The 16,034-nt window shown below is 38.7% G+C and overlaps 1 protein-coding gene and 1 long non-coding RNA gene across 2 annotated transcripts in view; one reads left to right on the top strand and one right to left on the bottom strand.

The window, feature by feature from the left end:
• Positions 1-16,034, bottom strand: part of LOC119147891 — a 45,826-nt gene that overhangs the window by 25,866 nt on the left and 3,926 nt on the right. The gene's annotated exons all lie outside the window — the stretch shown is intronic.
• Positions 2,724-6,689, top strand: SOSTDC1 (sclerostin domain containing 1). The gene is made up of 2 exons (XM_037387366.1): positions 2,724-3,115; positions 5,374-6,689. Exons 1-2 carry the CDS (start codon positions 2,791-2,793, stop codon positions 5,787-5,789), a joined length of 741 nt encoding a protein of 246 aa, XP_037243263.1. The 5' UTR covers positions 2,724-2,790; the 3' UTR covers positions 5,790-6,689.

Below are 16,034 nucleotides of genomic sequence, written 5' to 3'. Positions count from 1 at the left end.
AGAGGCAAAAAGGAAGCCAGTACAGACTTCAAAGACCTGTGTAATATATTCCTTATGGCCAATATTACAGATTAAGCACAGAGCAATGTTCTACTCAAGCCATTGAATCTGACTAGAATAAGGACAGACTGTACGTTGTTTCAGTCTATTTTGGAGGGTACAAAGGTAACTTAAAGTCTTCACCTTTGAGAACTTATCATGATCACCTAACTAATGTTTTATGTCTAGGAACCTATTCTGAGCCAAGCGTCAAGAAACACCTTTTGACTGTGAAGTTCGCTCAGGAAGAATAACCAAATTTGACTGACCAGCATCCCTTCCCCTCATGTGACTTCTAATTTCTCTCAGGAAGACTCAGAAAAAGTGAAACACTGCAAGCTCTAGGTTTGACAAAAGAAAGTATAAATCAAATTAACCGACAAACTCCTCAGAAACCTGCTTACCTTTCAAAGTAGGGAGGCTGACAGTACTGACCAAGGAACTGAAATAATGAAATTTTCATACAATATTTGTAAAAAATGGAAAATACAAATTAAATTACAATGAAGTCTACTTTGTGTCCAGTGCACAGAAAAATGAGGTAATCTATATTATCTCTCCTGTGGCAAATTCAAGGCCAAACTTGTCCTTTGTCTTGAAGTTTGTCTTGAGGTCTCCCTTCTCTAAGTGACAAGACCAAGAGAAGTATGTGACAAACTTAATGGTTTCATATAGCCCAGATTTGAAGGGGTGATTTTTAGCTTTCATTGAAAGCTGAAAAAGTTGAGGCTTAGCAAGCTCCTTGCAGCCCCAGTCCTAGACCCCCAAGGTCCCATTCATTTTTCCTGTGAGAAGATTATATGCATTATTTCAAAGAAAGCAGCTCTCAAGGAAGCTTCTGACTTTGCCAAGTCTCATCTAATGTGGGAAAATCTTTCTACTAGGAAAAGGTCCTCTGACTGATATCCACAGGAATTGTGGCTAACCGGAAAATGGGTCCTGTGTTTTTAATTATATTGGCTCCGTTCAGCACAGAGACTATCCTGCAGGGAAGGTGAGATGTGTGAAGGTCTGTATGATCTGTGAATGTGAGAAAAAATGAAGTAGGACTTGAACATCAACAAAACAGACCTTTGGTTAGCTGCTGTTGAAGAAAAATAATGCTCAAATATTAATGGTCTGTAATGTACATGTCTTCTTAAGGAAATTTTTGCTTTCTACTTTTTTTTTGAAAGGGAAGGTAAAATGCACATCTTCACTTTTGTGGTTAAATAAGATGTTCCATGAGAGTGGAACTTGGAGCTTTGTCAGGGGTTAGTAGTGATCCCACTCCTCCATACATTACTCTGCTGAAAGATCTCACTCTGCCTTGCAACATTCTTGTTATTCCAGAACTGGGTTGGGCTAGTCATAATAGATGCAGGCAATCAACTCAACTTCCCCACACACAGCTCTGCCAGTAAAACTCACTTCACCTTACAACACTCCTGTTTTTCCTGTGTCTTTTAAGCAAAGGCTATCAATTTGGCACCTACTGTGGATCTGTCCTTACTCCTGCTGAAATCCAGGACAACCTTCTAAGTGATGCGAGAGGAAAGTGCTGCTGATACAAATGTCTGCTTGTTTCCAAAATGAAACACAGTTGTCTTCTCTGAATGACTGAGTTTTTGACCCTGACAGTAAAGGTAACTGACCTGTGTTCCACTTCAGCTTCCATTACAGCAAATAAAATCCAGGATGACTATACTTATCAACTCGGTTACAAATAATGTAAGTGCGATTAACCTTTACATAATGTGGCCTCCTGCATGGTTGTGCTTTTTCCCCAAGAAAAGAGTTTCCCTTGAATTAGAACACTATAGCTTTCAACGTTGATCACTGTTGTTTTCTTTATAATGAAAATCTAGACAGCATTTACTATGATGCAGACAAGCATTGCCCTACTGACAACATCACAATTTACACTAGCGCTTGGATTTGGGCCGTGCAATTTTAAGTAAAATCAAGTAAGTGTGTGACAGTAAAATAGTATGCCAAAATAAGGATTATTCTTTCCTCTTTGTTTTCTTTATCACATGAAATAATACATTAAAAATACACAAATGCTCTAGGCAATGTACAAAACTAAAAAAGACTAGTTTGGTGAATGAGCATAGTGAGAGGCTATGAATATGGATATGTTTGTACAAAGGAGCCTAGAGGAGATACATTTTATGCGCGGTGATACAGAAACACATACTTGTAACTCTGCACACCAGGGAGAGACTATTCCCCTTAAACAAGTAGTTTCTCTAGCAGCGCTCCTTGTTGATCAAAGCTGCATAATTTAAAGCATCTAGAGGCAGCTTTAAATTATTAACAATTTTTTTTTTTAAAGTGATCTTGGTATATTGCAGACAGTATTTGTGTAACTAGCGGTCTTCTGTAAGTTCTATAAACTTTTGCATCCTTACAGAGCTGGCAAGTTTGCTGAAAGTCACATTCAGAACTTTGCATAACAGGAGCAAGAGAGACTCTTTCTTACACTGTGTTAGACACACCACACCAAAATGCCAGGCAAGCAAGGCCATGCAGAATGGAAAGGCAAAGCTGGCCAGCCTCTAGATCTCAGCCCGGATGCTGCTGTGCGGTGTCTTAAGAGTTTTCCGATACCCTCAAAAGCCCCAAATAGGAATCCTGCAATTAGTGCATCTAACTCCTCCTTTACTGCAGTCTTCTCTCCTATTGGTAAAAGGTCTTCGCAGGCTCATGTAGGGATCCCACCCCTTTTGTGGGTTTTCATTCTGAAGCTATCCACAACTTTACACCTGAATGAATGCCAAGCCTCTCCGAATATATAAAGGAAACCTTCAGGAGCAATTTCAGAGTTACTCAGAAGAAGCAGAAGAAAAAGATTTCACCCAGCTCTGTCAGACAGAGCCTGAACCAACCATGCTTCTCCCTGCCATTCACTTCTACGGCTTTCTTCTAGCTTGCATCTTTACGAAAAGCTACTTGGCTTTCAAGAACGATGCCACAGAGATACTTTATTCGCACGTTGTTAAACCTGCTGCAGCGAGCCCAAGCAGCAACAGCACGTTGAACCAAGCCAGGAACGGAGGCAGGCACTACACCAGCGCTGGATCCGACCGTAACAGTGAGTATCCTACCGGCAGCACCTCCCCCGCGTCCCGCAGCCCTCAGCCCTCCGGCGGCGGCCGCCCCTCCCGGGCGCCGGGAGCGAAGTCCCGCGGGGAGCCGAGCCCCCGGCCGCGGCCGCGGCGCCCCGCTGCAGCGCGCTCTGCCCCCCGCCCCCGCGCATCGGGAACCAGCGCCCCGGGGGAGCCGGGGCGAAGGAAGATGCTGCTGGTTCCTGGCTGGATCTGCCTCGCCGGGCGGCCTCCGAGCGAGCGAGCGAGCCTGCCTGCCAGCCAGCCAGCCTGCCTGCCTCCCCCGTGCGAGTCCTGTAGGACCGGCTGTCTGGGGCAGGTTACTTCCTGAGGGAGGTTCATCCAGGAACACCGGGTTTCATGGGTTATCCGGTAGAGAAGCAAGATAAAGGAGTGAGAGGCATTTCCCAAGCCCTCGCTTTCTTAACTCACCCTCCCACTGCGGGCAGGGGAGGTGTCTGGGCTACTTTTCAAATGCAATAAAATACTCTGAATTTTGTGCCCGCTGTTTAGTTTTACTTCCTGCTGTAGCACTTACCTGCTTAACACCTCCAGCAAAAGTAAACAAATCAGCTCATAATTTACCTATGATCTCTGCTCTAACTTGCCTCTTTATATCTAGTCTTTTCCTGCTGAGTTTTATGTATGTATGTCAGATACATGGCGATCTGGAAACCTTCTGCTGACTTTGTCTGTTACCTCCCCTTCCCGCCTCCTTAAAATTAAAGAAATCCAAATAGAGAAACACACACCCACCCACCCACAACAATTTGATAAAAATAGTATCATCCCTGGAAAGTGAAGGCAAAAAGTGACACAGATACCTTTCAGCTAAGCCAGGTGTGTCAGCTTCTATGAATGCTAAGGGTTTAAGTGCACAGGAAACAACTCGTCATTATGAGATGGCTGGAGCAGCCCAGTAGGTATTCATTGTCAGTGAGCTGTCACTGAAGGAAAGCTGAGCCGGGAAAGACATAAAAAGAGACAGAGAGACAAACTCGAATCAGTGACCAGCTTCTTCCAGGTACATTCCTGAGTGCAGCTGCAGGAAGGCAAGCCTGAATCTTTTCTGCACGGCAGGCAGGAGAACAGCCCTGTAAGCAGTCCCTCAGATCAGCCTGCAGATTCACAGTCCCTCTGACTGCCCATCCTGAGACAGAGGGGACAGGGTGAAGTAATCGTAACTCAGTGTCTCTGTTCAGAACTTGCTTCCAAAAATCCAAGTAGAAACAGAAGCAGCCTGTAGCTGTGATATGTAGATGTACCTTCAAAGTCTTTTATGATTCACTCTAAAATGTTTCTAGTAATTACTCCTATTTTAAAGGCGTTAGTTAATTGCATTGTGTGTAGAATCTGCGCTGTAATTGTCCTTCAGAAAGAGGGAGAGCACAGCCAGTAAAGATTGCTTATTAAAATTAAGCGCACTGTGGGCGTTTATTTCAAAGTGTAATTACTGAAATAAACAGTTGTGTTTATTGCAGGGTGCAGAGCTGCACATACAGACGGGTACAAACATGCCTGTATGAGAAGCTCTGCATGTTGATTCTATGTCAGTTGCCTGAGAGAATCTGCAAGATCCTCTATGTTACATATAACATAGAGACTACTACAGATACAATAGACGGTGTTACCCTGAGGGCAAAATGACCACTCTGAAATCGTTATGCTAATCATTCAAACTTTATATGCAGAGCACCATTCCCTGGTAACTTCAGCTCTTACCACTTCTGCAGTATATGTGTTCAGAGCAGCAGTGCTCATGAGAGACTCAGTCTACTATAACTGGAATGAGAAGAAACACAGTATTTGAAATTAATTTAAAAGCATATAAACGGTTTCCAAGGCAGTATTTTCCCCCTTGCTAATGATCCAGCATAATTGTTGTAAACATCACAGAGCAAATTCCCTAGGCTGAGAACAAGCAGGAAACATTTCTTCCCTTGGGGCATTTTTTTCTCCTCTAAAAGGTATGTCCCTGAGAAGAAGGCTAGAGAATAAAATTGTCTCTTCTACCACAGCTACTGAAGTGCATATCATTATGATTTCTTTATGCTGTGGTAATACCCAGAGATACCATCAGCACTTCAGGCCCTTGGGTTGGGGGACACAACAGTAAAGAGATGTCCTGTAAAGATTACAGCCTACTTTAACTTCTGCAAAACATAGCTTGTTAATGGGAAGATGACTGGTTAAGGAAATCTCTCCATTCTGAATCTCAGTGTTTATTATTCTGTGCATTCTGCAGATCGTGTACAAGTTGGCTGTCGGGAACTGAGATCTACCAAGTACATTTCAGATGGCCAGTGCACCAGCATCAACCCACTGAAGGAGCTGGTGTGTGCTGGTGAATGCCTCCCTTTGCCACTGCTCCCCAACTGGATTGGAGGAGGTTACGGAACCAAGTACTGGAGCAGGCGGAGCTCGCAAGAGTGGAGATGTGTCAATGACAAAACTCGCACTCAGAGGATCCAGCTTCAGTGCCAGGATGGAAGTATAAGAACCTACAAAATAACTGTGGTCACAGCCTGCAAGTGCAAGCGATACACCAGGCAGCACAACGAGTCCAGCCACAACTTTGAGGGAACCTCTCAAGCGAAGCCTATCCAGCACCACAAAGAGAGGAAAAGAGCCAGTAAATCAAGCAAACATAGTACAAGTTAGAAGTCAGACATTCTCTCCTCTCTCATCTTCCACTCCTCGTGCCAAAATTGACTCACCTGTAACCAATTGCTTTACCGTTCTGACTGCTTAAAGACAAGTCTGCCATTGCTGTGTTCTCAGTTGACACTACATGCTTATTGCTTTGACCAAAATCAAAAGGGGCATTCTCAGCATATGGACTTTTTGGGTGATTTTCCAAATGCTCAACATGGGGAATAACACAAGCCTTCCAAACCCACACTATAAACTTTTACATTTTCTCCAGCCAAGGAGGCAAAGAAAATTTGCCATGAATATTCACTGACGTCTATTTTGTAAAAAGATGCTTTGTTGTGTGTTTTCATGAGAACAGTTATCACATCTATTGCCTTCTATATCATGTTTTATGAACTTGTGACAACAGCTTAAAAATACAAGACCTAGTATCTGCTTTCAGATTAATTCTAAAAAAAAAATTGCCTTGCATGCTGACCTTTCTCTTATCTCAGTATACCAAAAATTAAAATATGCATGGCAGCAATCAAAAAGTAAAGCTGAAAAAACTATTTATTTGTTGTTGTAATTATTTAATGAGCTATTATGTGTGTTATTTCCCTCCAAAATGTTCTTATGTTTATAGCTTTTCTCATGTATCAAAGTATTTTCCTATGATTTGTGGCTGGATTAGAACATACATTTTGTAGATAATGTAAAATAGACATTTTAGCATTCATGGTATATATATTTTCATTTTGAACATTCATAGACTTAGGTGTTACTTTGAAGTAGCAACATAAAAATTGTTTTTTTCATTCTCCATTCTGTATTATTTTTGTTTAAAAATGTGCAATCAAAAGACAGATATGATGACTTCCTTTCAAATTCATTGGTTTCTTCCCCCCCCCAAAAATAAACAGTGCTAAAAAACTGTATCGTCTGGCTCTATGTACAAAAATGCACACATTATAATCAGTCACATTTACTCTTAAAAAGCAGGAGAAAATTATTTGGTTTTAAAAAAAACAACTATCCATGATATTTAACATTAAAACAACCTTTCTGTGGAGTCTTTTTGGATGTAAAAATCTTATATGGCCATTTAACAGATGGTGCTTATTAGTGGCCCAAGCCAGGTTCCTATTTAACAATTTGCAAGTTGGGCACTGCAGAAAAAGTGTGTATTTGGGGAAGTTTTACAAGGTAGTAAGACATCACCATTTTTCTTCTTTTCATTAGTGATGAAGTCAAATACTAACCGTGAAAATAACATTTAGTTTAATCTTTCCCATAGAGCCAATAGACTCCTGCACATTATTCTTATGGAATGTATCAGGAAATACATATTAAGCAATCTACCCTTCAATACATAGTCCATGAATCACCTGTTCTTAATCTTTAAAACTATATTGAAATACTATGGGCAATATTTCATCATAGGATTCTGCTGTTCTTAAGTTATTAACTTTTACACCCATTTGCACCAAAGAAATGATTACACAAGAAGAGAGAAGTCTTGCCTGATCAGGTCTCACACAAGCTCTCTTTGACCTCCTCTTTATCTCATTCCATTTTGCATTTTAATTTCAAAAGATTCACCGTGAAGTTCTTTGCAATGATCTTCCTTGGTCATTAATGTAGAACTGTTTGAAAATCACTGCTACTGCTTGACTTATCAAATCCTAAATGTTATCGATAAAATGAATTTATTTTCCCTCAAATCTACCTTCAAGAATTCTCTTTAAAATCTGCTATATGTAAGAAAGAGCTACACACACACACACACACACACACAATTTTAAGTAATCTACATGGTGGTAAAGTTAAAATAAACCACATTAATGACAGAGTAGGTTCAAGTTTAATTCTGTGATTGTGGAAATATCAGAATGATAAGATCAGAGACCATTTATACTCAAATTCTCTGATCTTAAAGGTGCTTCTTTTAAGCCTAAGAGGACAGATGATGAATAAAGGAGTTAGCAGGGAGAGAGGTGACATGACGTTGCTCCTAGGCATATCACTTCAGTGGACCTACAGATACCTTAGTCTATTTTAACAGACATTATAGTCTCATTCAAGCCTTTTTATATGGAAAGATTATTCCCAAATGCCAAACATGTATCCATTTTTACATTGTTCTCCAACTACTTCTTCAAGATGATAAAGCACAAAAGATTGAAATAATGGACCAAAATTTAACCAAATTATTTTCAAAGCCAATAGCTCACATCAGTAAAGTCGTCCTGCCTGTTCTGTTTGACTCCCAGAAATAAGAACGGTGAACCCCCCCCCACATCCTGCTCATGACTCTTCTACAGTCAGTAAAGTTTGACTGCAGAAACAATATGCACATTTAATAAGGGTTTGCATTTCGCAATAGCGATTTTTACTCCTAGTTGGTCTTTCCATGCAAAACTACCTGAAGAGGATAATTTGACATACTTCCATTAAGATGACTTCATGAAATTTTGCTGGACATGCTATAGAAAGACCATGGGGCCCATCTCTAAGTCTGGCATATTTGAGGAAACATGAGAGAAGCCAGTAGGAACTTTGTCCATCAGCAGCAACTTAACTTTGGCGTGCCACCTAAGTTAGCTATGGTCTCTTCTTTGGCCATGACTTTGGCCTTTTGTGGAGATCTACAGGAAAGTAGTGTTAGAAATATGTTAATCCTGATTTTTCTGAAGGAATAATATTACTGACTCATCTCCCAGCTCTGAATACTTCAATCTGGACTACACAATCTCCATTCTGTTTTATCCTGTTACATGTGAACTCACAGGGGTCTATCCAAAGATCTAGACAAAAGGCGTTATACGAGTACATCCAACTATGCTTCTTATATGAAAAAGTGTAAAGTTCAGTGGGTAGGATATATTCAGATATTATAAATGTATATGTATAATATAGGATATTCAAAGTGTAAAGTTGCAGTGAGTAGGATATAGGCCTAATAGATACAAAAGCATGTAAATACTTTGAAAAAGTACAATATAGAGTCAGACCAGGTAAGTTTTTACACAAATTAGACCACTAAATAGTCTAGATTTATTACACTAAGAATACATATAAGTTACTTTCTCAATAATATCATGCCATATGGGCAGATCACTAAGTCCAGGGGCTTCTTGAAAATAGTTTCAAATGCCTTTAAAAGAACCTAATAATTTTCTAAGTTCTCATACTTGCCTGTTTAGAAAACTAAAAGTGAATAAATCAGAATCTGTTAATGTGTCATCATTATTTCATTACTTTCAAGTTGATGAAAACTGTCCCCAACTAAGGGGTAAATTGTTTTATAATGAATGGAAATCAATTTTCATTAGATACCACTAGAAACAAATGTAGCCAGATGCTGATTGTTTTGATAGCATGGTAGCACTCAGAGGCACACTTCATAGAGGCAGTGGTAGATAGTGTCTTTAAGACATTTCCAAGTGCGGAAGTCAGAAGGGCCTGACACTTGCAGTCTAGACTAGAAAAGCCCTTGAGAAGTTTATTTATTAGTTTTTTAGTAACAAATCTGTTGCTCTCTCCTTTCCAGCAGCCTTGGAATCAAAACCACCCAATCCCAGTTCAGTCATTTGTTTGGAAATAAAGCAGACATTTGAATAACACCCTTGAAAATACCTAACAGATTTCTGCTAGTAAATCACTGTAGTTCTCCTAACCTTGACCTTTATATCCTTCCTGAAGAAGTACAGCATTAATCAAGAAAGGATTGTTCAATACATTCCACTGTGAGAGTCTTGTTGCTACAGTATTAACCTGGAGGTGTTCAGTGGAAAATTATAAGGAATCCTTAGTGTTGGAAGGTATCCTGTTCTCATGATGCATTTCCTTTCCCGTAGGCCAGGCAAGGGGCTTTGATTTTAATTTAATTGACATACATATAAACATCACTCCAGGCTAAAACTGAAAATTCTCTAGAGATTTATGAGTTAAGCAGACATTCTGTCACTGGATTTGTTAATTTTGCCTGAACGTCGCCCCCACAACAGAAAGCCTGCCCATGCATCTTTCTGAAAGACATCCAGCCTTTAACCTCACTCATCATATGAGTTATGTGGACTGACACACTAGAAAACTGTGATTTACAAGTGATGTTGCCTGCCACCGAGTTAATATTCAAACACCGACCTGCCTCAGTTCTTCCATGACAAGAAAATACTCTCAATTCTTAGCTAATGCTCATCAAAGTACATAGCATGAAAAAAACTAGTCTCTACTAATTGCTGAGAAAAATCTTTACAAACACTGGACTGTAACTCCATTTTGGGAGTTTGTTTTTTCTTAACTCACTTTGGTTTGACAACATATAGTAGTGAATGAGGTAGTGTTATATTGCCTAGCTGGAGTTCAGGCCTTCTTAATACCTCTATACAACCACAAAGAAATACAGAGGACATCTTAATGACAATCAGGACTCCTGACTTTAATATAGCTGTTTGTAGAATATGGTACTTCATGAATGTAAAGGAAAATAAAGATTCAGGTCCCTGGAAATAAGGCCTAAATCAGAACACACTGGAACAATAATAAAGTTCTGTTTACTAAACCTCAAAGTCAACTCCTGTCAAAAAGTGACACTTGTTACCATCTACTTAAACAAAAAGGTATTAAATCACCTAAAAATGTTTTGTTGAACACTTTGTCTATTCTTGTCCCCTGCCCTATTTTAGTAGTTGTACAATAGGGTATTATTGTTTAAACCCTTACCTGTTGTGAACTATACTTCCTCCAGCACACTTGCTTTTTGATACAGAAATATTTTAAATCTTATTTTTAGAATGAATGGATGCATTATTTTTTAGTTTTGACTACTAAGAGAAAAAGTCATGCTCTGACTTGACCTAGGAGTTCCACATTTTATTTGTTTTGTTAGCCCCAGTGAGAAGTGACTTAGTGAGGAAATTGCAAAGAAACTTAGTAAAAGCATAAACCAGTCTGTGAAGTTCGATGCTTTGGTGGGCTAAATAAAAGCTAACCAGGCACATTCATTAAAGTTCTTTTATATGAAACAGTGGAGAGTTGAGGGAGAGGGCCTAAGGAGAAAAGTATTCATCTAGCTCTACCACAAGAACAGCCACTGTGAAATGGAGGGACTATGCAGAGCTTTAAAACAGACTCTGTAGCACAAAGACTTTGTTTTAATTGCAGCTGAAGCAAGTTTAAACATCTGTTGCTTGTTACATTATTGTTTTATTTATTTACTTATTTATTTATTCATTTATTTTTTGCATGGGCTGAAGGAAGTTCTTTTAGATTCCCTATGGCCATTAAGGTGGGATGGAGAACAGAGGTCTGAGTATTTCTAAAATGTAAAGCTGCACAAATTTTGGTTTTAGCAAGGATCATTTACCTTTTTTTTCTACTGAAAAAGCCTGCTGAAACTTTTGCTTTTGTACATTTTTATTGCAATTTTTAGCATGGTAGCCAGAACAGGCAACAGGTTGTATTGCTGCATTGCATCTTTCAGGTTTAGATACTGAAATGTCTGAATCTGGGTGTGTCTAGAAGAGGAGAAAACAGAAAAAATGGATCAAAAAAATGAAACAAGATGACACGTGGAGGACAGCATATGCTGCAAGTCCTTCATTTTCAACTTCCTGAAGAATCATCACAACTTCTCATGAGACTTCAAAAGGTTTGTTGTGTCTGCAGATTGCCAAGCCAAACATCAGCCAATGCACATGCTATCTTTGGGATTTAACAGATTGCCAAGTCTACATTCTCATGGTAGATAACCATTTCTGACTGTCTTTGCCTTCTTTTCCCATGCAAAGCGAAGAATGTACAGCACAGCGTGTCTGTACCATCCACACATTCCATAATGAACAAGGGCAAGTCAGGGAGACCAGAATCTGACTTCTTCACAGCAACTCATGTGTCACCACATTGGTTGTATCTTCTGGTGAGTGACAACAGCCTCCTCTTTCTGAGGAAAAAGAATACTGCCTAAGCTGAAAAGGTTTGCATACAGGCTTCTTAGAAAGCGATAGGTCTACCACACATCTGGACATCCTTGTTGAAGAATTTTGCTCAAAATCCTGCTTACAATCTACATAAAATCTATCAGTAGATTCCCTCTCAGTGCTACCCCTATAAAATTACAGTAATCTGATTTTGTGAGCAAGACCACTAAGAAAACAGGTAGTGAGTTATCCATAAAATTTCTTTTAGGTGCTCTGCAACTATTGTCCTGGTATTTTCTTTTGAACTTCTTGTAATCAGTTATGAATCTTGACAATTCTGCCAGAAAAAAATGTTTGCAAGATCCTTTGCCAAGAATAAAGTAAATATTAAGATAATTTCCATTTTTATTTGCTTAATTAAATACTTTTTTTGCATACTTCTTCAATAAAAGCCCTCATTAGACAGACCATTCAAGCCACGGTCTGAATCTTAATTTAAGAATACAGTACTTTCTACTCAAACACTGCAGCCCCTTGCAAATCTGCCTGCTTCTGCCCTTCACTTTCAAACTTCTGGCTCTGACAAAATCTAAATCCTTTTTCACATGGTGTCTCAATGACCAAACTTTTCTTTCCAGTAGTTAGGTTACTTGTCCCACAATTCTCTTACCAACACACACACACAAAAGAAAAGGATGCATTACTTAATCCATTTTCTGAAGTGCTCATACCAAAGAAAACAATGTATGTGGAAACACAAGTGTACGGGCACAGGTGCGTGTCAGGAAGAATTTTTAAAGTAAGATGAGTTGGACTGCATTACTCAGAAAAACAGTAACAGGATACAGAGAATTTTTCCTTAGGTAGTTGGTTTACATCCAGCTAGATTAGTATGTTGGAAAATGGTTAACCTTTGATGGTTGCTCAGTGGTATATGTTAAACAGGCTGTCTCTATATAATTGCTGGATGACAGGTAGCCACAATGTTGCAGTTGGAAAAAATCTGTAACCTTGATTTTTCTAAAAACTAAACCGGATCAAAGGACTGATCCTTTCCAATCTAACATTTTCATGCTAGAACCAGACAAGCCAGCAAAGAATGAGGCAAAAGGTTAGCACAGGACTACTATTTTTAGGGAGTAGCATCCTGCAGGTTTTATTCACTATAAAGCAACTGTTTAGAAAAACAAAATATTCACAAACCTTTCCACAAGGTAGGCTGCGTTTTAAGGTACTTCCCTTACAAACCACCAAAAAGGTTAGAATGTAACATTAAAAATTCAAAAGAAGAGGAGAAAAATGAACTAGCTCCACATGATTGTTTAGTTTACCATGCGTGTACCATATACATCCACAATGAAAATGTCCAATTTTTGTGTTGGATAATATCTTTTCTTACCTGCTGCAATTTCAGCCCCTGATGGTATAGCTAGGACGAGTCTTCACTTCAGTAAAAACTTATATGGATGGAATCCCTCCTATATGAACTCTGGCAAACTGAGTTCATCTATGTTCTTCAGACACGGGACTAATGACTAACATTCCTAGACTTCTAAGAGTAAGGACTATTATTAGCATGACAAGAGATGCAGAAGCAATACTTTCAGTGTAGTAATAACTAGTAGAGCTTATACTCCTATTCATACCAAATCTAAAAATATTCATTGGTGTTATTTGATTCTCTCCATCACTTTAAGTTTAGTGAATTGTTTCAAATTCCATCACAAACATTTCATGGAGGTAACACATAACACATTAAAGCAATAAAACATGGCATGGTAATACGCACACACCAAAATTAAAACAAAAATTTAGGGGAGTGAAAATCCCAACTCTATTCCAAACCCAAATTAATCTCTTAAGTATTCTCTAATGTTTCACTGCATCATTCTGTATCACTGGCATCCGTGGCTTAATACCACATATTTAACAAGTTCATAGACTATCTCGTCTTTGAGTCATTTTGGGAAAAGGGAACCACCATTAGTCTTTCCTCAGAGGTAGGTGTTTCTCCAGTCACAATTGGATGCCTGTCAAAAAAGAATAAACTAACATTTCTTGCTTTTACTGAGATGATAGGGCTCTAGCGTAATGGCTGGTGCCTGCTGTTAAGTCACAGTGATAGTGGAAAACAGCCTCAGGGATTTCTGTCCTCAACTTCGATGAATTAATCTTTGTTAGGGTCATCTACAATAAACTCTGACACTCGAACACCCTGAACCACAACTCCTATAAACCAGCACAATAAATGGTGATGTTAAAGCTGAGCAGACAGGCCTACCCAACCTGAGCATTACTTAATGTCTGACCAATGTACCTAGAACCTAAGAAGACCATCCTGGAGCAAAGTGTTTAAGACTAGTCAACCATTTTAATGAAAAATTACATGAGGACTCCACCTCATCACCTACTTGCCAAAGCACTCCCCAAAGCAGTAGCAGACTTCCTTAAAGTCTTTAATCTTTCTGAATTTCACAAAAACTTTTGCATTCAGGGACTGTCATGAATTATTGGATTAGATACTAAGGGGTAATTCTCTTATCTTTAAATTCTTTTACTTTGTGTACACAAAATACTCATTAGCTCTTGAACTAACCTTTCATACCCCAGAGAAATAGCCTACAGGATTATTGAGTAGAGGATGTGTAAACACTCCAGGGTGAATATAACATTTTAGGGTGAAGCTCTAAAATGTGTGTCAAACATCAAATGAAATCTTTGTCATTTTTTTTCTCTAGCACATGCACAGGACATAAGCAAGATGCTTCTTCTGTGTGTCAAGTCTTAATAGACTCTGGAAGAAATTTATCTACCAGAACCATGTAAAACAATGCCAAAGGTATGACATAAAACACACATGATAAAACAGGTGAAACTCAACATACGTTTTTCAACACTTACCTACAATGACATGCAAGTATGAAAACACTCCATTGTGTTCAGATACCACACTTACATTTGTAGCATTCATGTTCTCTATTTACACTTCAACTATTAAGAAACTGAAAATCATGGAACACTTCTGTCTCATTAACTAAAATTTACAACTCATTACATCATTTTGTCAAAAATCAAGAACATACATCAGAAATATCTTGCAGAACTGTGTATGAAGGCAATAGCACTTAGAATTCCCCTTAGGGATCTGATCTATAGGTGACTCTATGCACACTGAATATGAGGCATGTAAGCAATCTTTGATATTTGATAGTCAACTATTTACATCATTTAAGTTATGCATGTGCATAACTCCCTTGCTGAATACATGCAGTTTTGATCTGAGTTCCACACAGCAATAGAAGTAAATGAATAGCACAACCCTTTATGTAAGTATTCCACACATCTATAGCATCTTTCATCAAAGAATCTCAGAGCAAGAAATAACCCTTTGCAATCATATTTGTAAAAATAAATATAAACATAAAAATATGCCAATATGAAATAAGATAAGATTTCCCCTGAAGGTGCTAATTATGATTTGGAGAGAAAACAGTTTTGCCTTTTTCAGCATTCCACTATCTGTTATACTGCCTCAAGATATACATTCCCTATGGCATGATACTGACTTTGGAACCACTGTCACCACAGAGCAGATACTCTGAGGCAGCTGCTATGCAACTAAGACTGAAAAAGCAAAGACCTTGGTCAGTCCAAAATGCCTGTGTAGAGGGCTGATAAGGTCTCAGTTGCAGGCAACAAGAAAAAGATTGTGAAAAGCATAAAAGAGAACTGTCACATGTTTATTTTTTCTAGTGATCAATCAGAACTGAAAAAAATCTGGAAATAAAATGCCTACCCACACTATGCTTTCCCAGGTTTTTTTTTTTTCCCATATACATGTAGAAATTATGAGGAAGCCTAAGGCTTTGAGATCTTCTGTAAATTTCTACAAATAGCAACAGACATGCAAGAGAAAACCTGAAATACTGTCTTTTTAGGGACTTTCTAATCTCTTTAGATATGCAAAGAACCTGTGTCTGTCTCTGTAAACAGTGACTTCAACAGTTAGAGAAACATTTATTGGTGACTTAACGAACAGCAAGACTGCTATCTTACTTGAACAGAAAAACTCTGTAAAGAGAACTGACATTCCACTTCCTTACTTACAGTTCTGGATGTTCATTTTATGGCTTGCCACCACTGAAGTAATAAATTATGTATCTGGATAAAATGAGTGAAATACAATCCTGCAAACACAAGGTTCTGGCTAAAAGCATGCAATCACAGCTCAGAGTGCTGCAGATACCATGTTAGATGCAAGAATGGCTCTAAGATTTTAAGTATTTTTAGCTTTATGTTGTCTTTTACAGATCTTGCACTTCCATAGTAGGAAGTTCTGTATTTTTTT

The sequence above is a fragment of the Falco rusticolus genome, chromosome 4 (assembly GCF_015220075.1).
Source record: "Falco rusticolus isolate bFalRus1 chromosome 4, bFalRus1.pri, whole genome shotgun sequence".
Classification (NCBI taxonomy): domain Eukaryota; kingdom Metazoa; phylum Chordata; class Aves; order Falconiformes; family Falconidae; genus Falco; species Falco rusticolus.
This window is presented reverse-complemented; position numbering and strand designations above follow the sequence as displayed.

Excerpts from the sequence above, each read along its gene's own strand:
- SOSTDC1 (XM_037387366.1), top strand. The coding sequence starts at position 2,791 with ATGAATGCCAAGCCTCTCCGAATATATAAAGGAAACCTTCAGGAGCAA. Across the intron at positions 3,116-5,373 it reads CGCTGGATCCGACCGTAACA|ATCGTGTACAAGTTGGCTGT; the intron begins GTGAGTATCCTA and ends TGCATTCTGCAG.